General features: G+C 48.5%; 1 protein-coding gene across 1 annotated transcript in view; it reads right to left on the bottom strand.

Annotated features, from left to right (window-relative positions):
- Nucleotides 1-285: 285 nt before the first annotated feature.
- DDX11 (DEAD/H-box helicase 11) overlaps nucleotides 286-25145 on the bottom strand; it is a 35405-nt gene continuing 10545 nt past the window's right edge. The window contains exons 2-26 of the mRNA XM_090273834.1: nucleotides 23834-24082; nucleotides 23222-23308; nucleotides 22789-22946; nucleotides 19256-19301; nucleotides 18160-18267; nucleotides 17832-17919; nucleotides 17255-17463; nucleotides 15516-15668; nucleotides 14538-14584; nucleotides 14110-14189; nucleotides 13233-13277; nucleotides 13045-13112; nucleotides 11419-11457; nucleotides 11066-11177; nucleotides 10779-10910; nucleotides 10186-10298; nucleotides 3610-3682; nucleotides 3169-3272; nucleotides 2326-2475; nucleotides 2001-2069; nucleotides 1808-1908; nucleotides 1288-1372; nucleotides 923-1001; nucleotides 584-738; nucleotides 286-500 (exon numbers count right to left, since the gene is read on the bottom strand). Coding sequence (XP_090129960.1) covers nucleotides 471-500; nucleotides 584-738; nucleotides 923-1001; nucleotides 1288-1372; nucleotides 1808-1908; nucleotides 2001-2069; nucleotides 2326-2475; nucleotides 3169-3272; nucleotides 3610-3682; nucleotides 10186-10298; nucleotides 10779-10910; nucleotides 11066-11177; nucleotides 11419-11457; nucleotides 13045-13112; nucleotides 13233-13277; nucleotides 14110-14189; nucleotides 14538-14584; nucleotides 15516-15668; nucleotides 17255-17463; nucleotides 17832-17919; nucleotides 18160-18267; nucleotides 19256-19301; nucleotides 22789-22946; nucleotides 23222-23308; nucleotides 23834-24082 — 2580 coding nt within the window. The 3' untranslated portion in view covers nucleotides 286-470. The remainder of the gene's footprint in view (nucleotides 501-583; nucleotides 739-922; nucleotides 1002-1287; nucleotides 1373-1807; nucleotides 1909-2000; nucleotides 2070-2325; nucleotides 2476-3168; nucleotides 3273-3609; nucleotides 3683-10185; nucleotides 10299-10778; nucleotides 10911-11065; nucleotides 11178-11418; nucleotides 11458-13044; nucleotides 13113-13232; nucleotides 13278-14109; nucleotides 14190-14537; nucleotides 14585-15515; nucleotides 15669-17254; nucleotides 17464-17831; nucleotides 17920-18159; nucleotides 18268-19255; nucleotides 19302-22788; nucleotides 22947-23221; nucleotides 23309-23833; nucleotides 24083-25145) is intronic.

Below are 25145 nucleotides of genomic sequence, written 5' to 3' on the forward strand. Positions count from 1 at the left end.
TGCCTAATTCCCAGATGGCAGTCAGATGGGGTAACCAGAAGCTCGAGGGCCGAAGAGTGCTGGACACCAGGGGGCTGGAAATGGGGAACGCCCTTCATTCTGAGGAAGGGGTAAAGGTCTCGAACAGCTAATTTTAGCTAGGAAGGGGAGAGGAGAAAAGGGAGGCGGCAGAAGCCTGCTCCGCCTCACCTCTGATAAAGTGGGTGCTGAGAAACGAGCAGGGACAGTCACTGCAGTGGAAGGCGCAGCTTCCACAGCCGCCCAGGACGGCAGCCCAGCGAGCTCGGCTGGGCCCGTGGTGAACAGGAGGGACAATCCAGTTTCTGGGAGGGGCCCAAGGATGACCAGGACCCACTGTTCAGGATTAACCTAATTTTTGCCTATTGGCTTCGGCACCTATTCCTGGGTCTCAGCAGCCCAGTGATTCCAGAAGGGGGCTGGTCCTCACTTCAGACGAGTGTGGCCATCCCTCAGGAAAGGCCAGACTTCTCGTGATGAAACTGGGAAGACAGGGAAAGACAATGAAACACTAGGTGGGGGTCTTGGTGGGGAGTTCTCAGGGAAAGGGAAAGGCAGGGCTGACCTTCCGCAAAGCAGCAAAGGCAGGGCCAAAGGTGGCTTTGACCTCCACACGGTCTCGGATCCAGGCTGGCAGTTTTGCCAGGACAGGTGGACGGGCATATCGCTGGTCCAGGAGCACTATGCTGGCAAAATCCTTCTGGTGCCTGATGACCCTGCCTGGATGGGGACAGGTTGGGGCTCTGATTAAACCTACCGTCCTGACAGAACATTTCTATTGTGTCCCTTTCCCTTCTTCAGCCATGGGACTCACGAGATGGCAAGTAAAACCCCCGTCCTGTCGCTCACTCTTCATCCATCCCACCCCAGCTATTCATCCTGATAGGAACAGTTCCAGGCTTACCTATAGACTGGTTGACAGCCTTCATACATAGATTCTCCACCAAAGCCTTTCCTGGTGGGGGCTGACCTGGGGTTCGGGGCTGGGAAGGGCAAAGGAGATGACCAATCAGAACTGTTTCTTGCATCCTGTTTAGTGTTCTGAGAAAAGGACATTGCCAGGCTTTGAGCAAGATGAGCTGGCTTCATGGGCACAATGCCAGTGGCTGGTATGATAGATGATGTCATAGGAAGCTCAAGAGGATATGGAGGAGCAAACAGAAAACAGTGGCACAGCAAGGGACAGTCGGAAGTCCCAGCAAACCTCAGTCCTAGAGGCTACAGAGCTCTCTCTGCCCCACCCGCCTCCGGAACACTGGAGGTACTCACAAGGGTCTGATCCAGGTAGGCCATCTTCTCTTGGAGCTCTGGAGACTTGACATTGGGGTAGGGCATGCCCACCATAACCACACACCTGGGGTGAAGGCACATGGGAGCCAAAGGCACCTGGGGTTCTCCAGGCCCAGGTCAAAGGGCCGGGTCCTCATCCGCATGTCACAACTGCTACGTCTACCACGCCTGCAGTCCTCGAGCAGTGCTCGGAGGCTCCACCTCTCCCTCCCCACCCTATCCCTACCACCTGGAAAGGGGTTTTCGGCCAAGAGGTCAATCTAGGCCAAGGAATAGAGTTCAATCAAGTTACGGTCTGTTTAATTTTTCACCTGGCCTCAAAGGGACAAACCCAAAGCTGCGGAATCACTTCCCCACGCAGCTTGCCAACCTGCGCGGTCAGCCCAGGTGCACTCAGATGGCAGCAGATTGCAAAGGGCTTGGGGTGGTAGGGAGCGCTGTCTGGAGTGAGGGGTGGGCAGGTTTCAGAGTCCCAGGAGATGCGGAGCCCACTGTTTACCGGCCAAGGCTGTCAGAGAAGTTGATGCCTTCACTCATCTTGCCTCCGACCACCGAGAGCAGCAGGGCCCCCGTCACCGTGCCTCCTGCCTGAACTTGGCCCTGTGGGAACCACCCAGAGCTGGGACACTGTCCAGTCATTTTCAGTGGCCAAACCCACACGTCTGGACCCAAACCTGAGTTCCACCTCTCACCTGAATGCACCTGGAATATTCTGTCAGCACCTGTTCCACCTGGTTTGCTCTCTTAGGTTCCTGAAATATCTGAAGGTAAAGAGATGTTTCCCAGAACAGGGTTTCAGGATGCCTAGGTCACATGTCTGCTCCAGGCCTTGTTTTCCAGCCTGAAGAACTCCAGGGCTTTGCGGACTCCTCTGGGCAGTCATCGGGGATTAGAAATGGTGGGAGAAGCGCCCATACATGAGGCCTAACCATCTAGTTTGATGTGCATGAGAAATCCCAGGAGGAACTTGGGTGCACTGTCCCCGCAAATGGGAGGTCCAGCTGAGGGGTGACTCACCCTTTTTCTGACAGCCAAGCGGGCCAGCAGGCCACTCTTGTCCCAGTGGGCATGGACCTGGCGTTGGTACTCATAGGAGGGGAAGAAACAGATCACCCCTCCAGGGACCACATTGCACAGGTTACAGAGGATGCGACCTGTCTCATCCATCTAAGAAAGGAAGACAAGGGGCCCTCCATGGGGCCACTCCTGAAGCCACGCCAGACAAAGGCTCCGAACTTTAGGGCTCAGAGCCAAGTAGAGAGGCCCACAGGTGAATGCGGTCAGGGAGGCTTACATCTTGGTAACACCCCCTACCTGGGAATCACAGACTGGAATGTGCCACCCTCCCTACCAAACACCCAACTGATGCTCCTGGTGACGGGCAGCATGTGACACGCACCACAGTGCTAGCACAGCAGAGCGACCCCTGCTGTTGGTGTGCACCCAGGCCTCCCTTCCCCAGCTCCCAGTGTCCTGTGGGCAACTTGGGATTAAGCACCATCTGTGACAAATCAGGCACTGAAAACCCCAGGCGTGCCACAAGAGAAGTGCCCCAGCACTTGCATCCCTGCCAGGCAGGGACCGATATAACCAAATGGTAAGAGAACCAAAGGAGATGAGTCACTTTCTCATGAGCTTCATCCTAAAGGGATGACTGGAGGTGTCAAGAAAAGTTACTTAGCAGCCTAAGGGGTCGGGGGTGAGAAAACTCAGACCTTCCCTGATAAACACCTAGATACTGTTCATGCTGTGCCAGCTCTGGATTGGCCAGCGTGCCCCGCCTACCCCCGCCTGCCCCCGCAATGTCTCTCCCACCCCAGCAAAGGCCTCTGTGAGGCCAGCAGGTTGGCTGGTACGAACCATGTGAGGCAGCTCTCTTTTCAGGTGTGTGAATTCCAGCTGCTGGCTGGAGGGCCCAGTGCAGATGACAAGGGGCAGGATGTTGTCTGGAGGGATCACGTGACCTGGGGAGACCCAGTGAGGAGCTGAAAACTGGAGGTATAGACTGTTCTGCAAGGCAGATGCCAGAAAGAGCTCTGCCCAGCCTGTGTCTTCCGGACTAGGAGCAGCAATTTATAACACACACACCCATCCTGTTCCCACAATAAAACAGCAGTGCTCAGGCCTCTCCCATGTAGATGTGGGGAGCACAGAGTATAGAGGTGGTGAGCTCATGAGGCAGTGAGCATCCCATGGTCCCATCAGCCCCCTAGGCCTGTTAACAGCATATAGCTCAAGTATGAGAACAAAGGGCCATAACGTGACTATGTGACCCATTCCACCCTGGACACGGATCCTCACCACAGGAAAACTCCACCAGTCGCTCAGCTTCCACCCCAGCACATGCCAGCAGCTGCTCCCGAAAGTCAGACACCTGAAGACCACAACATCAAGGCTCTGTGACCTCCCAGAGGTCCAGGGACAGGGACCTTAGCAAGCAGGGGCCTTGGCAGGGATGGGGAGAGAATCACTTGGAAAGAGAGAAGTCAGGGTGAGGAGGGAGCCAGTACATAAGAACAGAAAAGAGGGAAAAGGAAAGGCTGCTAACAAATTAGCAAAAAGGATAAAACAATTTACTGACACCAGTGCTGACCGTCTCATTTAAACTACTTGCAGTAACAGCAAAGGAAATTTGGCAAATTCAGCGGTGATTCCCAGCCCTGGATATGCAACAAAGTCAGGAGTGGGAATTTAAAATATATACATACGGCCAGCCCCCAGCCCAAACTACTGAATACGAATCTCTAGGGGGAGGAATATTTTTAAAGAGCTCCATCCAGGTTTTTTACCTATCAAACTGGCAAAAATCCAGAAGTTTGATCACTCTGTGGAGAAACAGGCATTCCTATACACTGCTGGTGGCGTACAGAACAGCACTACTCCAGGCAGAGGGGAACTGGACAATACTTAACAAATTGGATACATTTTTACTTTTTAACCCAGCAATTCCACATCCAGGAGTCTCCCCTGAAGATATGGCTCAACAAACTAAGTAACACGTGCCCAAGGATATTTCTTGTTATTTGTGAGAGCAAGACTGCCTTTCCACAGGCACTGGTTCACTGCGCTATGCTACATCCACCAATGGAAAAGTATGCAGCCAACCAGAGGAATGCAGACCATCCCTGTGTGCTGACATGGAGTGATCACCAGAACATACTAGCACATACAAACTGAGTATGCCACCTTTGATGTAAGGAAAAAAAAAAAAAAAAAGAATAAGGAAATACATCTGCTTATTTTTGTAAAAGAAAAGAAAAAGGTGGAAGGATAGACTAGCAGCTAATAAAACATGCTCACCTACAGGAATGTGGAACAGGTTGGAAAGAGATGGAAGTGAGACTTTCTGAAACTTTTTACATAGTTTCAATTTTTGAACCATACCGATGTTTACATATTCTAAAAATAGAATTAAGTCAACAAAAAGGCAAACACTAAACTGAAAACAAACTGCAAAAAGAAAGCCTAGCTATTAAATTTACAACATAAGCACACAAAGAAAAGCCTGATATCAAATGACTTAACACCCTTTTTCTAAAATCCTCAACCGAGGACTTCCTTATTGATTTTAAAGAAAGGGGAAGGAAGGGAGAGAGAGAGAGGGAGAGAAACACGGATTGGTTGCCTCTCATATGTGCCCTGACTGGAGACTGAACCAGCAACTTTTCGGTTTATGAGATGATACTCCAACAGAGCCACACCGGCCAGGGCATGACTTCATATCCTTAGTGACCATATATCCTTAGTGACCAGATATAATCTAAGGGCAAAAAATAAAAGCAAAGAAATAAATTTTTAATCAACAGTTTATTGTTAGAATATTGGTATTATATTTTTGACACTATTTTTAGTATATTGTGGGATAGAGCAAACAAGTAATTGTGTTAACTTCAGAAACCAATGGGACTTCCAGTCAAGATGGTGACTAGGAAACATGGCTCGCCTCTTCACACAACCACGTTGAAATTACAACTAAAATATAGAACAACCATCACTCAGAACTATCAAAAATCGAGCTGAATAGAAGTTTAACAACTATGGAATTAAAGAAACCACATCCATCCAGACGGGTAGGAGAGGCACAGATGTAGAATGCGCTGGTTCCACACGCACGTGTGGGGGATAAAAATGCAGGAGAGATACCTCAGGAGCGAGGAGGCCCAGCCCCAAACCAGGCCCCCCAGCACAGGGTTCCAGTGCTAGAAAGACAAATCCCCAGAACTTCTGGTTGCAAAAACCAGTGGGGATTTAGCTGGTGGAAGAAACTGCTGGAACCCCAAGCAGTTCCTCTTTAAAAACCCACACATGGACTCACCTAGTCATACTCACTCCCTCTGAGCTCTAGCACCAAGGTACCAGCTTAAAAGGCACCAGCGGTATACAGGGAGAAACTGAAGTGTCTAGCATCAAGGCCAGCAGAGGCCACTGTCCCTTTTCGGAACCCACCTGCCCCCCATCACTGAGCTGGCAAGCTGGTGCCGTAATTGAGACTCCATCAACCTGTCAAACACTGTTTGACCTGTCTTGGAGACCCCGAGAGACTCTGCCCCACCCAAATTCAGGGCCCACCCAAGCAGCTTTCCCATATGAATGGCTTGTCTTGGCTCTTGCTTCACAACTTCCTAAATCCTATCAAACAAGCAACAGCTGGTCTCAGTGAGGCCCGGGCCCAGCACTAGCAATAGCCAGCCTAGATTCACAGCTTGGCTTCACCTGGGATCTCCAAGCCCAGCACAAGTAGCAGCCATTTTAGATTGCTATATAGCTCAGGAAGCATGGCTCCAGGCAAAGCACAGGTGGTGGCTGACCTTGGCCTGCACCACCTGGGAAACCTTAGGACATGTACAGCCAGTGAACAGCTACAGACCATGCTGAAGCACCACCACCCTGTCCCTGCAAAGCTGGTCCTCCATGGAAGGCAGAGGTGGGTGGTAAGTGAGCCAATCCTTGCAGCTGTCTGGCCTGGGTGAATCCCTCCCATTGGTCTGCCAACAGTAATGAAGGCTCAACTACAAGGTGATTGTGTACTCAGCCCACACAAAGGGTGCACCTTGAGTACCCAGCATGGGCGACAGGAGAAGCTATGCCACTGGACACTACAGGTCACCTACTACATTAAGCCATGTTACCAAAAGAGGGAATCAAGACAACTCTGCCTAATACATAGTGACAAACACAGGGAGGCTGCCAAAACAAGGAGACAAAGAAACATGACCCAAATGGAAGAACAGATCAAAACTCCAGAAAAAGACCTAAACAAAATGGAGATAAGCAATCTATAAGATGTAGAGTTCAAAACACCGGTTATAAGGATGCTCAAGGAACTTAGTGAGGACCTCAACAGCATAAAAAAAGATCCAGTCAGAAACAAAGGATTCACTAATTGAAATAAAGAACAATTTACAGGGAAACAAGAATAGAGTGGATGAAGTGAGAATCAAATCAATGATTTGGAACATAAGGAAGCAAAAAACAACCAATCAGAAAAACAACAAGAAGAAAAAAGAATCCAAAAAAATGAGGATAGTATAAGCAGCTTCAGTGACAACTTCAAGAGGTCCAATATTCGCATAATAGGGGTGCCAGAAGGAGAAGAGATAAAGCAAGACACTGGAAATCGATTTGAAAAAACATTGAAAGAAAACTTCCCTAATTTAATGAAGGAAATAGACATTCAAGTCCAGGAAGCACAGAAAGTTCCAAACAAGATGCATGCAAAGAGCCCCACTCCAAGACACATCATAGTTAAAATGCCAAAGGTTAAAAACAAAGATAGAATCTTAAAAGTAGCAAGAAAAAAGAAGTTAGTTACCATAGAGGAATTCCCATAGGACTGTCAGCTGATTTCTCTATAGAAACTTTGCAGGCTAGAAGGCACGGGCAAGAAATATTCAAAGTCATTAAAAGCAGGGACCTACAGCCAAGATTGCTCTACTCAGCAAAGACATCATTTAGAATGGAAGGGCAGATAAAGTGCCTCCCAGACAAGGTAAAGCTAACAGAGTTCATCATCACCAAGCCATTATTATATGAAATGTTAAAGGGACTTATTTAAGAAGAAGAAGAAGATCAAAACTATGAACAGTAAAATGACAACCATCAACAAACGAATCTAAAAAAATAAAAACAAAAACAAACTAAGCAAACGACCAGAATAGGAACAGAATCATAGGCATGGGGATCATTTGGAGAGTTATCAGCTGGAAGGGGGAAGAGGGACAAATGGGGAAATGGTTCAGGGATTAAGAAGCATAATTGGTTGGTACAAAATAGAGAAGGGAGTGTTAAGAATAGTATAGGAAGTGTGAAGCCAAAGAACTTACATGCACAACCCATGGACATGAACTAAAAGGGGCGGGATTGCTGCGGGGAAAGAGGGTACTGGGCAGAGGTGAGCAAAGGGAAAAAAAACTGGGACAACTATAACAGCATAATCAATAAAATATACTTAAAAAAAAAAAAAGAAGTACAAATAGGTAGTTACAGAATAGCCATAGGGATGTAAAGTACAGTACAGGAAGTGGAGTAGACAAAGAACTTATTGCATAACCCATGGACATGAACAATGGTGGGGGGATTGCCTGAGGGAGTGGGGAGTGTTGGGTGGAGTTGGGGGCAAAGGAGGGAAAATCAGGACAACTGTAATAGCATAATCAATAAAACATATTTTTAAACACGAAAGCAAAAATTAAGCTCAAAAGAAGAGATGCAGCATACGGTCAAATAAATTGATTTTGATTTTAAAATATCAATATGGACTCAAGATGTCTGAAAATATATTTCCTAGGTCTGTACTGAAAAGGCCTATAAACAATATAGTAGTCCCTCTTTATATCGTAATTCACTAATCACGGCCTCACTGTATCACAGGATTTTTTAAAATATGATATTTAATTATTTATTGCAGATTTTTCGCTATATTGCGGGATTTTGTAGTACTGTATACGTATGTTGTTAAAGTTACGTAGGTTTAAGAGTGTAGAATATGTTTAAGAACATAAGTCGTCGTCGGCAGCCATCCGTCTCGAGAGACGATGGTGTAGCTTCTTAAGAGTCTATCTGCACCGCCGAGAATGGCTGTGCAGTCCGACTCGGGAGTGACACGGTATCTGTCTCCTCCCGTGTTGAATCGACATCTTGCGATGACGCTGGAGTGTCCTCTCCAGTGGAGCTGAAGCTACAGAGCCTGGGCAGGGTGATATGGAGGGTCTGCTGTTGCCCATGCAGCAGACCCCCCCTCTCTTCGCAGCTGAAGGATCCAAGGGAAAGACGGAGTCAATACAGCTTGGCTTCAGGTGCGCCGCAGGAGTTGCCGGTGTTGACTACAACGTCAAACCGCCTTAGGGACTCCGGCTCCGGATTTTCTGTCGGGGTTTACTCCCTTAGCCTTTCCCCTGAAGAGGTATGCCGCAAGGCAGCGGAGGTTTTTTGGAGTCAGAGTTTTCCTTCTCTGATGTGCCCTGACTGGAAGATCGAACATAAGTAGTGTTTATAAAAGTGTGGAAAAGGTTAATAAGGGAATGGGAACAGTTTATAAGTGTGTGGGAAGGGTTTATAAAGCCTTAAAATATATATAAATACTGAAATAAATGTAAGGTTCCTACTTCGAGGATTTTCACCTATCGCGGGGGGGGGGGGGGGATCTAGAACGTAATATCCGCGATAAGTGAGGGAATACTATAATAGCTCAGGAACACTGGAAACACCCCAGCACCCAGATCTTAGTTTCTGTGTACCCATCTCCAGTCAAAGAAACTAGGAGACATGAATGATTCCAGTTCCGGGACAATGAAAGCCTCAGGTAGGCTGGGGTATTTCTGTTGCTCCAGAAAGCAAGAAAGCCTTCCTAGGCTAAGGGGGCCACATCCAAAGGGCTGGAGGCAGCAAGGTGCTTCCCACGGGCCATGTCTGAGACAACTTGAGCATCAAAAGCCATAAGGACTATAAACTATTTTAATACATGAATAAATAACAATATACAAGTCTACAGAGAAGAAAGAATGAAAAAATAATAAAAGCTACAGGGGTGACCAAACAGATGGCTGAAGTTGGGGACCAGTTCCTTGAGGACGTGCGCTAAGTCCTGTTCTAGGACGCCTTTGAAGGAAATAACCACTGTGCATAGATTGGTTACATTTACCACTCTAGAGAGAAACTAGAAATCACCTAAATATCTAACAGAAGAAGAGTGGTTATATAAAATATATTCATGTAATAGGCTACAGTATAGCTAGGCTATGGCAGAATAAATGCATATTTGCCAACAAGAAAAACATGTAGGACATTCTGTTGCTGAGTGGGGGAAAAAAAAATTTTAACAACAGCATATACTGATAATATTGTACCATTATTTTTTATTTTTAAAAATATGCATGTGTATTTGAAGAAGTTATGCAAAGACTATTACAATGATATGCATAACAAAATGAATCTTTTGCTGGTGAAATTATGATCCTTTTTCCTGTTTTGGTCTGTCTCTGCTTTCTACAATGAAAATATAATACTTTTCTAAAAATATATTTAAATTTAAATTTATAAGAGAGGGAAGGTTATATCTATGGTGGGTACAGGAAGGACCTGGCACGAAGGCAACTCAGGGAGAAGAAGGGATTCCAGAAGGGCTTTCTCTGGACCAGTGTGATGCCACTGCTGCGGACACACCGGAGCCTGGCAGTGCCCACTGTCCCCACAGCCTGAAGGCCTGGGCAGTGAGACAGTACAGCAATGCCACCTGGTGGACACTGCTTGGCCTGCTCAAGCCAGCCCCTTTCTGGTTTGGGAACCGAAGGGATGAGGTGAAGAGGCCTGGCTGAGTGCCCCTCCCCAGTCACTGTCCCATCCAGACCCGGCACAAAGGGCTGGGCCTGGTGTCCTTACCGGCTGCATGGTGCCCCCTGCAATGACCACTGCCCGGCATTCCTTCACCACCTGGGCAAAAGGCACAGCTGGATTCAGCAGCAGGAATTTGAGGCTGCTCTGACTGAGGCTGCCTGATAAAGAGACAAATAAAAGCTACATGGGAAGGGGGCAGGTACAACAGACATATCTATCTGTCTGAGGCAGAGGGAATCTCCAGCTGTGTCCATGCGGGAGGCACAACTGATAGCATTTTCTCTTTAAATTAAATCCTATTTAATGTCCAGGGTGACCCTGAGGTATCTCCCTTCACATGAGGAAACTGAGGTTCAGAGACAAAGAAACTGGTACAAGATAGGCAGCTTGTCGGTGATGGAACCAAGACTCAACCTTAACTACGAGGCTACATGGCTTCTCTCACATCCTTGCCTGAGATGACGGACCATCCCAGCACGTCTGCACCCTCCTTACTACCCCTACCGCCTGCCCAAGTCACAGGAGGCCAGGTATCACCACCGTTTCCTTGTCCTGACCCAGGGGCATGCCGGGGTGGAAGAAAAGGTTCCCTTCATGCTCTGGCCTCCCAGCTCCAGGTTGGCTCCTCCTCAGATTACCTTGGCGGCTCAGGATGACCCTGCCATCCTGGTTGGCAGTGGTGAGAGCCGTGAGGAAGCCTTCGATGTGCATCAGCGGGGAAGCGGGCCGCAGTGCTCTGGCCTCCCCGTCCTCCACAGGGCCTGTGGGAGCTGCACAGAGCAGAGGGAAGAGTCTGGGACCACGGACGAGGGCAGAGGGCTGCTCTGCAGCTGGGCTAACGCATTTCTCGGGAAGACGGTCCACGTGTGAGGAAGGAACATTCATGCCCAGAGTGTGCGGCCCAGCTCCCACCCTCCTGACTCACCCTCAGCCACCCCAGGCTGCAGGCTCTGTAGGAAGTGCTGGAACCCAGCCAGTCTGGGCTGCTCCCTGTGGGGTGCGAGGACGGCCCCATACAGTTCTGTGAAGCCAACCAGCTGAGCAGGGATGAGAGCAATGGGGACTAATGAGGGAGGCAGCACTGAGGGAGACCAGGGTGGAGGATCAGCTTATCTCTGGTCCGCAGCTCCACCCCCAACACCGGCCTCTTGGCCGCCCCTCCCCACCCTGGCAAGGCTGCTCCGCAGAGAGGACAACGGAGACAAGGGTGACTGTGTGAGGGCAGCAAGCAGAGGTGCTGCCAGACCCCGCCCGGGTCCCAAGGAGGGGCAGCTGTACCTTCCTGCTGACCATGCTCTTCTCACAGTAGCGCCGCACCTGCAACACCACACCCAGTGTAGGCGCACGGAAACCTTCATCAGGCCAGAACACCGAACAAGAACCCCTTTCCAAAACCCAGGCAGCATGATTCACCACCGCCGCTCCAGGAGCCCAGAGCCTCGTGAGGCCGACGGTGTCATCCTGCTTCCTGAGGTCACTCCTCCCCCAGCGTCCCTACACCACCCAGCCCTCTCCCTCACGGGGGCCTCTGCCAGGCCTCAGACACGGCCTCCCTACAAAGAAGCCTGCACGGCTCCAACCCTTCTAAAGGTGCTCGGTGATAGCTACGCCCCCCTCTGCTTTCCTTCAACACGGCAGGACCTAAGCTAGACCTTGAAGGATTAAGAGTCAGTTAAAAAAAAAAAATTCCTATGAGCAAAGGCACAAAGGAGGTAAAGCTTGGGGCTTGTTCAGGGGATGCCGGGAGTGCAGTTTAGTAAGCATGTAGCTTGGAATGCAAGACGATGACTTTGGAGCCTTTAAAGATTTCTGAAAAGAACAGTACCTTTCAATTAAGAGTCACTAGTCTGTAGTTTGTAAAAGCCATTAGAAGGGAAACAATGAAATCAAGAAGATAAGAAAGAAGGCAGAGGAACAAGAGTCACACTGAAGTAGGGGGCATGGAAACGAAAAGGTGGGATAAATCCAACCGCTATTTCAGGCTGTGAGGCCTGGCAACAGTTGGAATGTGGGACAAAGGGGGAGAAAGAAAGGACTCAGAAATGACAGGGTTGCCAGCCTGTCTGAAGGGGACAGAGGCAGTAACCATGATCAAAATGGGTAAGCCAGGGGCCAGCTGGTTCAAAAAGGAAAGTCGGGATAGAAAGGAAGCAGGGTCTTGAGCCCGCGCAGCTGGGTTCACATGCTGGCTCTGCCACACCCCATTTGTGGACTCATGTGCCACTGGTGCGTTTCGTCCTCCAGAGGACCTCACTGAGCCTCAATTTCCTTTGCTCTGGAAGGGTGGTGCCACACCCTGCCCTGGAGTCACAGAACCTGGTGCACGGCCTCAAACACAGTATTTGACCCGTTACTGTTAGTCAACTAGAATTACTAAGGTTCTGACTCTAGAACAGTGGCTGTACCCTACCTGGGGGAGCACCGAGCATGTGGGCCCGGAGCAAGCAAAGAACTGAGGCTGCAATCAAACCACGGCGGAAAGGTCAGGCAGAGTGGCCCAGCTGTGTCCTCGCTCACCTCAGCCCAACAGCAGGATCACACTCACAGAATTAACTTCCTGCTCTGCCCACCAGCCCAGGGGAAACAATGTGCCCCAAGGAAGATGGAGTGAGGCAGAGAGCCCTGCGTCTCTACTTGTGCTTATTAGGTACAAAGAAAGGCACCATTTTCTCCCTAATCTCTATGACCCTCTGACCTTAGGTTGAGGATTTTTTTCTTGCTGACCCACTGCTTTTTTTTAGAGTTAATGACATGCCTATGCTATAGATTCTCAGCCCACTGGACTGCTTGAGGACAGAAGGAATTTACTTTTTATTCCTTCCACAGTGTTAACATAGTGTTCTACCCACAGGTGGTGGTAAGGATGACAACAGATGTGCTAACGTGAACAGGTAAACCCTCTACCTTGAACAGGTTGATGTTGTCGATCTGGCTCTGAAAGAGAAAGTCATTGATGGTCTTCAGCTCTGTCCCTAAGAGTAAACAAATAAGAGCCTTGGAGTCCTGCTCTGAAGACCATGGTTTTGGGGTCCCAGAGGGAAGATCAGAATTGGCTCAGACCAGCTCCAAGCCCATGAGGGCCACCCACTTACCTGTCTGTGAGAGGCTCTGTGTATTGGGATTTTGCTTAATGTTCCCTAAAAGAGAATTCAAACAGGTCAGGATGGTAGTCCTCAAGCCCCCCAATCTTCTCACTCCATAATGTACTAGTCAAAAAAGAACATTTGTATTTGAACAGGTTTTCGCTCTTTTTAGAATCCATAGACCCCACTGAGGACAGGAGGTCCCAGGAAGCCTCAAAGTCTGCCTACACATGATTCATTCTTTTTGCACCTCCTCCAAAGAGGTAGGGACAGAGTGACCAGCCCATTTTATGCAGGTGCAAACAGGACGTGCCCAGGCTGTGCTGACAGGCAAGGCAGAGATGGAAGCGAAGAGCCCCAACACGAGACAAAATCCCTGCAGAACAAACCCCGCTGGCATTCTTGACTTCCGCTTCTATGGAAGCTTTCAGAGGGATCGCCAAGGAAGGAAAGGGGTGCTGCACCAAATGTTGGAGAGACTCATGGGACCTGGAGCCAGCAGATTCCAGTTCCTCTCACTGGGCTCAGGAGCCAGAGGCAGGCCACTCCTCTGCTCTGAGCTTTCATTTCCTCCTCTATCGCTGAGGGTTGGCTCGCCTGCGCTGCTTTCTCACTGGAGCACTCCCAGCTGCTATCACTATTATACAAAATACCATACACTTATAGTATATTATTATTACCACATCAGAACAGTGGCAAATAAATCAGGGTTCTAAAAAAAGACCTATGTCAGACAATTCAACTATGCTATAAAAAATAAGAATTTTCTTAATGAATGGCCAAGACCATCTGAGGACACAGAAAACCCAGAAGTCCTGACAGCATCCAGGGAACCAGGTCCAGAAAGCTGACCAGGCCAGAGGCGGGTGGGCATGGGGTTCCTTACCACCCAGTACAGTCACAAACTTCTCCAACAGGTACAGGATCTGCTTGATGTACATCAGGTTCTTGGCCTTCAAACGCTTCCTGAGGACAAACCAATGGACAGCAAGTGGGGTTACTCCAAGAGCAACTTCCCTTCTAAGTGCCCCAAGCCTTTCTGTCTGGTCTTTCAAACTTCTCACAAGCTACAAATAATCTCCCAGAAAATGAGGTCAGTCATAGTCCAAGGCCTTCAGAGCAGCTGCTGTGTCCTGAGCATCCTTGGTACACGTGGGGTACACACCACGGTGAACCAGGAGATGAGCAGCACGTAGGGCCATCCACACAGAGCCCGGCCAAGAGGGCAACCTCAGTGCTTCGGCTCAGAAGCTGACTCAGGGGTGCTGAGGCTGAGCGGGACTTTCCCTTCGCCCTCAGGAGGCCATGTCTCACCTGTATCGTTCCATGTACTGAAGCAACTGGGAATGTGCCTGGCAGAGCTGGGGAGAGAACAGATGTGCGTGAAGGCAGACCCAACTCTGGGCAAGCAGCCGAGGGCTGGGCCAGTGACATCTCAGACTATGCCTAGAAAACGCCAGCCCAGGACACACAGCAGGCAATCAGGGTGAGGAGAGAGGGGCTGGGAACAGACAAAGGGATGGCTTTCAAAGGTACGTAGGCTGGTGGGACCTGAGATGGAGGGAAAGGAAGTATGTTCTCCGGCAGTGTCCACTCTGTGCCAGGGGAAATGGCAAGAGGCTCGATCTCCCAAGTAATGAAGCTCCCTGCTAGTTTTTACTGAGTTGGAAAAACACATGTTGTGTACTAAGAGGAACAGTTCAAGGTAACCCTCCCATCCTGGCCTAATGTCAACCCAGGCACTGGTCAGTAGAGGTGGTCGGATGTCATGTGAGTTTCAGGGTCAGAAACCAGTGGTCAAATCCCAGCTCCCCACTTACTAGCTGTGTGACCTTAGGCACTGCTTAAACCTTTCTGCATCTCTTGAGTTCTCAATGTAAAACAGGAATATCAGCCCAATGCACAGTAGGTGTGGCACATAATAAATAGGTAATAAATAAATAGCAGTTTTCAGAAATCTTGACCATTCCTCAGTTAAATCCCCTCAAAGCAATATCAATAATAATAACATCCAACTACATGCGGACTCTGCTTCTCTCATGCTATTATCCTGGATTATGAACAATAGTTAGTAGCATCCTGGGCTAAAGGGACTCAGAATAACACAGGCCAGTGAAGATCAAGGAAATGAGCCACTTTGCCTGAGCTAGATGGATGCCCACAGTTCTGAGATCTGCTGGAAGCCAGAGTCAGCCTCTAATGAGGCCACTGCCTTGACTCAGTGCACCACCTCTACCAAGCTCCATGTCTGGAGGAATCCCAGGCCCAGGTAGTCAAGAGGAACATCCTTACCTGGGAACCGCTGACCTCCATACTATGGATGCCCGTGATGGTGTCAATCAAGTTGTGTGCCTCATCAATGATCACTACCTGGCCCTGAAGCCGGATCCCTGCGGCCTGCCGGGTGGCCGTATGCAGCAGCATCTGGTAGGGCAGCACCACCACCTGGGAGGAAGAGATGGCGGCCCCGAGTGGTGGCGGGGTCCCTCCACAGCAGGCTCACCCCGCCTACTCCAAGTTCCTGGTGTGAAGTTTTATTTCCGGCCCAGAACATGTGTAGAGAGAAAGCCATATCATCATACTGTGCTTTCAGCAAGACTCTTTCCTCTGAAGTTCTACGTTGAACATCAAATACATGAAACAAAAGTGGAGCTGATCTAACTGCTGATTGAATGGGAATGGGGGAGAAGCGTGAAACCCCCCTACTGCTTAGCCTCAGCCGTGCCTCCAAGGTAGCCCCTGCGGCACCCGAGTTTCCTCAAGACGCTGTGAAAACCACTGGTGTACCAGAGGCAGCCCAGGGTTCTGGTCCAGGAGCTGCCACTTCCCAGCTGTGATTCTGAGAAAGTCACTTACCCTCTAAGAGCCTTGTTTTCCTCATCTGCAAAATGGGCTTGATAAACTCCATGTCAAGATAGCATTAAGGGGTAGGGTTGGGGCAACAAAACTATTATAAAAACACTCTGTAAATTTTTTAGGGGCTATGGTATTATGATGATTTTCCAGTTAAAAGAATACTGATAAACAAAGTGAAAATGCAGAAAACTGGCAACTTAGGATGCAGGTTTTGATACCGGTTCCATTCCTCACTTGCTGTGAGAAAACAGATAAATCACTTAACCTTTCTGGACCCAGTGTCCCCATGTGTAGAATACACAAAGTACCTGCCTTAGCTATCTCAATGGATACCATAAGAGCAAAAATGAGGTAAAAAGTGCCTGATCATAAAAACGGCAGGACAGACAACTGTACTGGTGCACAGTGCCTACAGCACTGACCCTCCGCTGGCACAGAGCCCGAGGAGGGCACAGGACCGCCGGGAGGCTCCGGGTTTCTCTGTGAGTGCCACACACACACACGGGGGAACACGCTGATGAGCAGTTAGTGCCATGTGAAATTATTACTAATATAGTTCCCTGAAACTTCTAAAATTGACTTTAACCTTTTCTTGATTATACAGAATTCTCCATAAATAATATCCTATTTCCAAAAGTCATTCGTATAAAGGAAGTAGGAGGAAAATGGTTAAGTCATACCAAAAACCAATCACATCAGTTTTGACCTGTCACAGTGGCAGTTTTTCTCTGTTTAAATTATACTCCATACGGCTAGTCTAAAAAGTAGGAATCTCAAATGCTGCAGGCATGTACACAGTTAGGACAGTGACTCTGGAAGGCATTTGGAAATAGACTTCTGTTCTGTAGCTCCCTGACTCCACTCCTCTCAGTTTCTGCCCTGACATCTCTCACTGTGGTTTCAGCTAGGAATGCACACTCCTTCCTGGCCCTGATCTGCTTGCTGTCCCCACTATAATGCCAACAGTCTCTGCAGCCCAGAGTTACGAAGGGACCCGGGGCCTCCTGTGACCCTCTGTACTAGGAGAGTGTGTTATGTGTCATCAGTGTGCGTGTGTAAGTCAGTCCAACCATGGCCGGTGACATTTTCCAAACTAAGAGGAGTAAAGGATCCCCTCATGGCCTAGGCTGCAGTTAAGAGCCATGAGGTAGGGCCCAACCCTCCACAGTCTTCACCTGGGCCGCTGGAATGGCAAACCGGCTCCCGTAGTAGGGACAGGCCCCAGTCTCCTTCCCCAGGGCCACCAGCTGCTCAATGTCCTTCACCTCCAGCAGGACCTCGTCCCGGAAGAGCTGCAGCTGCCCATGGTTGTAGAAGGGACAGGCAGCCCGGAACTCTTTCCTTCTCCTCTTGAGCTCCTCGCCCTGGGCTCTGCTCTTACTCTCTGTGGGTGGCCCCAGCATGGGGGAAAGACAGAAAGAATGGTAACTGTCCTGTGGCCAGGAGCAGGCCTGGAAAGTCAAGTCTATAAAACCCTTCCATGAACTATTAATTCTGATCTCATAACATTCTGATATTTTACTCTGTGTTCAAAGCCAGGGTTTTGGAATTAACACTGGACTCAGGATGCAAAAACACTTTTTTCCCAAGCAGAGGATCTTTAGGAAGAAATTATCATTTCCATTAAGATACTCTCTGTATTTCTTGTGGCCCCGGCCCGTGTCCCCTCCCGCCCCCTCACTCCCAGTACTGTCCAAGGCCACACGATGGTTGCAGAAGCTGCTCCGTTAGCTCAAGGGCACAGGTGACTACCATGTCTGCTCCTCTGCAGTTCCACACAGCGGTCGTTGATCAGCTGCACAGAGCCCAGGCTTTTCACCTCTTTGTTTATACAAAGATTCTATAAGGCAGAGGAGAAAGACTTAAAGAAACGGTGCTGTCTAAATGACACAGCAGCCCACCAGGGCCTCCCAGCCAGTGCCCCTCTGTCATCTTCCAAGGGCCAGCAAGGCCAGGGAAGGCGCCATCTCCCCCAGCTCAGCCTGCCTTGGACCCATCCTTCTATGCTTGGAAGAGAAAGACAAAGGCACAGGGAAGGAAGCAGATGGCATGTGGGCAGAGACACCCTGCTTCTGTCTACCTGCCGAGAGCCGAGGGAGACGAGCCGGGTGTCCTTGCCAAAGGGGCTCTTCTGTACCTCGCGTACAAACTGGGCCAGCTGGGAGTGTGTCCGACTGCAGTAATAAATCTGCCCCAAGGAAAAGCAGGGGATTTCAAAGAGACTACAACATCCTCAGATATTTTCTGCACATCCAGGAATGCCATGGCCTGACAAGCTGAGGGAACGGAGAGTGGCCACAAATACACACACCTAAAGCAAGGTGACTCTGCTTCACAGAAGATCTTAGCAAATATGGGGTCCAGGGCCTCCCTATCTCACCCTCAACTCCTGAAGTTCAAGAGGACGCCCACAAGATGGGACTCTTCCCATCAGTCATGCTCAGCCTCTAAGCCACCTGTTCTGGAGGACCTGATCATCTCAGGAAAGGGTATTTCCCCGAATGGTGACTCTTGACAATGGAAAAGGGTCCTAAGATCCTGGGGAATGTGTGAGGGAGGCTGTTCCACACACATCTCCCAAAGGGCTTGGAGAATGGGGCTGGCAGTAAAGGAGACCGAGCTGAACAAGCTCTCTCTGTACTCTGCCACGAGTTAGAAGGGTGAGGAGAGAAAAAGAGAAAATAGTGGTGGAAATATCTAATCTCAACAGAGAAAACAAAAACTCTTACATTAATGAAACGAAATGATTTGAACTTGAGACGTGTCAGCACCATGCATGCCTCATAGCACTCCATGCAAATAGAAGTATGAACAAAAAAGGAACATGCCATCAGGTATCCAAAGGGCAGGGAACTCCCACTGTGACCAGCTCTGGCTTTCCCCGACCCCTAACGGAGAGAGAAACCTCGGATCCTCCGCCCAGAATGCCTGCTCTTCGATGCCCTGGGGTGTGTGAGCCCAGGCTTTGCTTCAGGACAGGTCTCCCTAGGTGCCCAGCCCAGCCTGCCAAGTGAGCACCTGGAGACCAAGGTCTGGTCTGGGGAGATATAGTCAGTGGACTGGAGGCTCCTCACCTACAGCAGGGTGAGAAGAAACTGGAGGGACTCCCACATTCTCCCTGGGGACCCTGGACTTAAGACTAATCACAGCAGAAAGCCCAGGACATGACATCTTACCTTAGTTATGTGTTCTTCCTCCAGGTCATCTTCATCCTCCTCTAATCTGGGGGAGAAAACAAAGTACAAAAAGAACAGTCTCCTCAGAGAACTCAGGTCAATTAGACACATTTACTGAGTATCCACCACATGCCAGCAACCAGCCCTAGACTTAAACAAACAAGAACAGAACTGAGGATTGATCTCTGAGCTGGAAGGACACAGACACATCCCAGTAGTGAAGTTCCACCAAAGCAGCAGGTGCTCACTTGCTCTCTCCATCAGAGATGCCCCAGGCTAATGGCAAAGCCACCCTCCCACTGCCGCTCAGGAGAGGACAGAAAAAGGACATGGTATTCCCAAAGCCCAGAGAAGGAAAACTCTGATTCCAAAAAACCTCCGCTGCCTTGCGGCATACCTCTTCAGGGGAAAGGCTAAGGGAGTAAACCCCGACAGAAAATCCGGAGCCGGAGTCCCTAAGGCGGTTTGACGTTGTAGTCAACACCGGCAACTCCTGCGGCGCACCTGAAGCCAAGCTGTATTGACTCCGTCTTTCCCTTGGATCCTTCAGCTGCGAAGAGAGGGGGGGTCTGCTGCATGGGCAACAGCAGACCCTCCATATCACCCTGCCCAGGCTCTGTAGCTTCAGCTTCACTGGAGAGGACACTCCAGCGTCATCGTAAGATGTCGATTCAACACGGGAGGAGACAGATACCGTGTCACTCCCGAGTCGGACTGCACAGCCATTCTCGGCGGTGCAGATAGACTCTTAAGAAGCTACACCATCGTCTCTCGAGACGGACGGCTGCCGACGACGACGACGACGACGACGACGACGACGATTCCCAAAGCCTAGGTTCAATGATTGACTATAATCAAAGGCTACTCTCCCCTAACTATCCAACCTTCAACAAATTGGACTTCTCTCAGTTCCCCAGAGCCTGGGACTCTGCCCCACCCAACTTAATGGGCCCACCCAAGTGGTTTTTCCTTATGAATGGCTGGTCATGGCTCATGCTTCACAACTTCCTAAATCCTCTCAAGCAAGCAACAGCTGGCCTCAGTGAGTCCCAGACTGGGCCCTAGTAGTAGCCAGCCTAGATTCACAGCTTGGCTTCACCTGAAAATCTCCAAACCCAGTACAAGTAGAAGCCATCTCAGATTGCTTTATAACTCAGGCAGCACGGCCCCGGGAAAAACACAGGTAGGGGCTGACCTTGCCCTGTACCACCCGGGGAACACCAGAGCCTGTGGTGGACATCTACCCACCACATTGGAGCACCATCATCCAGCCTCTGCATAGCTGATCCTCCATGTAGGGCAGAGGGTGGTGGTTAGTGGTCACAGCCAGTCCTTGCAGCTGACTGCCCCAGGTAAATCCGTCCCATTGATCTACCAACAAGAATCAAGGCTCAACTACAGAGGAGGGTGTACCAGCCCACAGGAAGGGCACAACCTCTAGTAACCAGCTTGGATGATAGGGGAAGCTATGCTACTGGACACTACAGGACATCTACTATATTAGGCCACACTACCAAGACACAAAGTCAGAGCAGCTCTAATACATAGAAACAAACACAGGGAGGCTGCCAAAACAAGGAGACAAAGAAACATGACCCAAATGGAAGAACAGATCAAAACTCCAGAAAAAGACCTAAACAAAATGGAGATAAGCAATCTATAAGATGTAGAGTTCAAAACACTGGTTATAAGGATGCTCAAGGAACTTAGTGAGGACCTCAACAGCATAAAAAAAGATCCAGTCAGAAATGAAGGATTCACTAATTGAAATAAAGAACAATTTACAGGGAAACAAGAGTAGAGTGGATGAAGTTGAGAATCAAATCAATGATTTGGAACATAACAAAGCAAAAAACAACCAATCACAAGAACAAAAAGAAGAAAAAAGAATCCAAAAAAATGAGGATAGTACAAGCAGCTTCAGGGACAACTTCAAGAGGTCCAATATTTGCATAATAGGGGTGCCAGAAGGAGAAGAGATAAAGCAAGAAATTGGAAATCTGAAAAAATAATGAAAGAAAATTTCCCTAACTTGGTGAAGGAAATAAGACATGCCAGTCTAGAAAGCACCGAGAGTTCCAAACAAGATGGATGCAAAGAGGCCCACTTCAACACACATCATAATTAAAATGCCAAAGGTTAAAGATAAAGAAAGAATCTTAAAAGCAACAAGAGAAAAGAAGTTAGTTACCTAGAGGGGAGTTCCCATAAGACTGTCAGCTGATTTCTCTATAGAAACTTTGCAGGCTAGAAGGGACTGGCAAGAAATATTCAAAGTCATGAAAAGCAGAGACCTTCAACCAAGATTGCTCCATTCAGCAAAGACATCATTTAGAATCGAAGGGAAGAAAAAGAGCTTCCCAGACAAGAAAAAAACTAAAGGAGTTCATCATGACCAAATCATCATCATTACAGTATTCCCTCACTTATCGCGGGTATTACGTTCTAGAGCCACCCCACCCCGCCCCCCCGTGAAAAGTGAAAATCCGCGAAGTTGGAAACCTTACGTTTATTTTAGTATTTATATATATTTTAAGGCTTTATAAACCCTTCCCAAACACTTATAAACTGTTCCCAGGCCCTTATTAACCTTTCTCACTCCCTTATTAACCTTTTCCACACTTTTATAAACACTACTTATGTTCTCAAACATATTATACACTCTTAAACCTATGTAACTTTAAAAACATACGTATACAGTACTGCAAAATCCCACGATATAGTGAAAAACCCATGATAAATAATTAAATATAATATTCTTAAAAATCCTGCAATATAGTGAGGCTGCGATAAATGAACCGCGATATAGAGGGACTACTGTATATGCAATATTACAGGGACTTATTTAAGAAAAAGAAGATCAAAACTATGAACAATAAGATGGCAGAAATACCCATCTATCAGTAATCAAATCTAAAAACCAAACTAAGCAAACAGGAAGAACAGAAACAGAATCATGGATACAGAGAGCATTTTGATGGTTGCCAGATGGGAGGAGGGTGTGGGGGAATGGATGAAGAGGTGATGGGATTAAGAAGCACGAATAGGTGGTTACAGAAGAGCCACTGGGATATAAAGTACAGCATAGGAAAAGGTGAAGCCGAAGAACTTATACTCATGACCCATGGACATGAACAGTGGTGGGGGAATTGCCTGAGGGTGTGGGGGTGCTGGGTGGAGGGGTCTAAGGGGGAAAAATCAGGACAACTGTAATAGCATAATCAATAAAATATAATTAAAAAAATAAAATAAAGGAAGACACGAATACTGTTGTGAAAATAATGGAGTTAACACACGTGCAGCCAGTGCCTGGCAGAGAGAGAGGGCTGGCTATCACTGTCATTATCACTCAGACACCCTAAGGAGGAGCCTGGCTTAGAGAAAAGAGACAGTGTCTGGCATTCCATCCTTTCAGATGCCCTAAGAGTGACAAAAAAGCCTGCCTCTTTCTGGGCATGAGGAAGGAGCTGCCTCCCAGGGAGTCCCCATGTAGACTCGGCAGGGCGGTGGGTGGAGCATAAGTGCTACCTTACCCATTAGCTGTTCCTTTATCCTCATCACTCTCGTACTCAGAGAGGACCAGCTCCTCCTCCCCAGATGCCAGCTGCTGCAGCGGCTCAGTCTCTGTTCCTGCCGTCAATAAGTCCCTGCTGAGGCGGAGGAGACGCTCGGTCTCTTCTTCTTCCAGTCTCTGTTCAGAAGCATTGCAGGTGGGGAAAGAGAACAAACTCATTTCCTTGACAGAGTTGCCTCAGTGTGGCTACCCCCAGGACAACACACACACATGCCATTAACATGGGCCTTGATGTTTTACTGGTATCAGTGCCTTGGCTTAAGCTGCCCAACCACTGGGTGATAAGAACTTAGCCAGTGGAGGTCAAGGAGAGGAGCCCGAGGTCCTGGCCACTCACCCATAGGAGCTACACCTTGAGGCCCCACATAGCCACTCCAGAAGATGACTCTTACCTCACGTTTGGCTGCATACTTGAGCTGCGTATTATGACGGAGCCGCTGCAGGTGTTCCTCTCGCTTCTTTCTTCTGATCTGCTCCTTCTAAAAGGTAAATAAGCCATAAAGGAGACTCCAGTGGGAAGCCCCAAACTCAGGCCTTTCTTAAAGAGTCTGAGGCTGCTCAGCATAGTGCCTCTTCACACAGGGTAGTTCGCCTCCCTCGGCCAGCGCTCATCACAACCCTGAACCTCACCAGGTCCCAGGCTCACTGCTCACTGCTCACCACAGGAAGTCTGTATACTCCCTCCCAAAGCCACACACTCTCAATGAAATGCATTCCTTAATTGAGTGTGTAGCCACAAAACCATGTTGCCAATGCAAACAGAGAGAAAGGGTCCTTTCCCAGGCGGGTAACGAATGGGAACTGCCAGTCCCTTGTCTCAAGAAGGCCTGTTGACATCAGCTTAAAAAGACAGCAAGGGTGCACGCAGCCCCACTGACTCAAGAAAGCTGCCAGGAGAGCTGAGAGGCGCTGCAAAGGCAGAGAACACGTGATATCTAAGTCCCAACTAATCATGCTGTCCTGTTTCCTATGTCACTGCCACTTCTCATCATTGCGGATCTCACCTTTAGTCGATCCACCAGGTCCCTTTCTTCTTTCTTCTGCACAAACTGCGTAACCCAGTCAGGCTCTCCGGCATGCCTCAGAGTGTCTGGGGTCTCTTGACATGAGGATGAAATAAAGGGGGGCTGGTCCTTCCCATCATTCAAGGGGGCAGTTCCAGTTTCAAGGAGGCGTGCCTCCTCCTGACGTTTCTTCTGTTCAAAGTCACGGAGCCAGGAAAGGGCTCCACAAATAAGACTTAGGGATTTTCCCTACAGGAAAGAAAATGTTTTCAGAAATGCAGAACAAAAAAACAAAGCTTTCCAAACGACCTATTCCATTTTACTAAAGCTTCAAGGAAGGTCTGGCTTTAAATATTAGAGGGTGCTCTAAGACCAGCCTGGGGAAGTAAAGGAAGGAAATTAGCAAGAGAAGAGCCAGGAAAAGGAGGAGGAAGGAAGAAATAAAAATGAAGCTCTTTGCTTAATTACACAGCTCACAGTTCCTAAAAGAATTTAAAAGTGGTGTATCAGGTTACACATAACTACTGCAAGTTAACGTAATTAGAAGAAAGTGAGAAATTAGATAAATAGCCTCCCCACAGAATTAAGGCCCAAAAATGCAGAGCATGAAATCCCACCCATGTGCTGAGGAGGAGCCACACTTGACTCTAAAGCTGCGGGTGCGCAGGTAGAACATGATCAGTCCCCACGAGTCCCAGGGTTCAGAGCTTTGTTAAAGCAAACCTATTACACTGGTGAACACAATTCTTGATTTAAAGACCAGAGCTTTCCCTGTGGGTCTGTGCTATAGGTTGAATCGTGTCTCCCCCAATTCATATATCAGACTCCCAACTCCCAGTGTCTCAAAATGTGGCCTCAGTCAAAAGCAGGGTCATTGCAGATATATTTAATTATGATGAGTAGGGCCTGAATCCAATATGACTGGTGTCCTTATAAAAAGGGGAAATTTTTTAGAAAATGTTGCCTTTCAGTTCAGGCTCCTTTAATCTTACCCTACCGTCCCCATACAATAACCATTCTCAAGGGTAAGCAGCAGGAAATAATGCAAACTCTGCAGAAACCGGAAGCAAACTTGTTTCTTTCAAACTTGGTGGAGGTCCCTTTGACTGAACATGATGTTCGGCTGCAAACAGAATTCATCCAGAAGGAAGAAATCTTTGGCCTTTTCCACCATTTCTCCAGCATTGCGTAACAAGTATATTTCAAATTCACTTTCTTCTCCAACGGAGGCCAAAAGGCAAGGAGTAGCTTGAGTTTTATTCATTTAGAACAACCTTTCACTAGCTCTGTTTCCGTATCAAGGTCTATGTCG

This window comes from Furipterus horrens, unplaced genomic scaffold, assembly GCF_987537825.1.
Source record: "Furipterus horrens unplaced genomic scaffold, mFurHor1.1.pri manual_scaffold_4, whole genome shotgun sequence".
In the NCBI taxonomy this organism is placed as follows: domain Eukaryota; kingdom Metazoa; phylum Chordata; class Mammalia; order Chiroptera; family Furipteridae; genus Furipterus; species Furipterus horrens.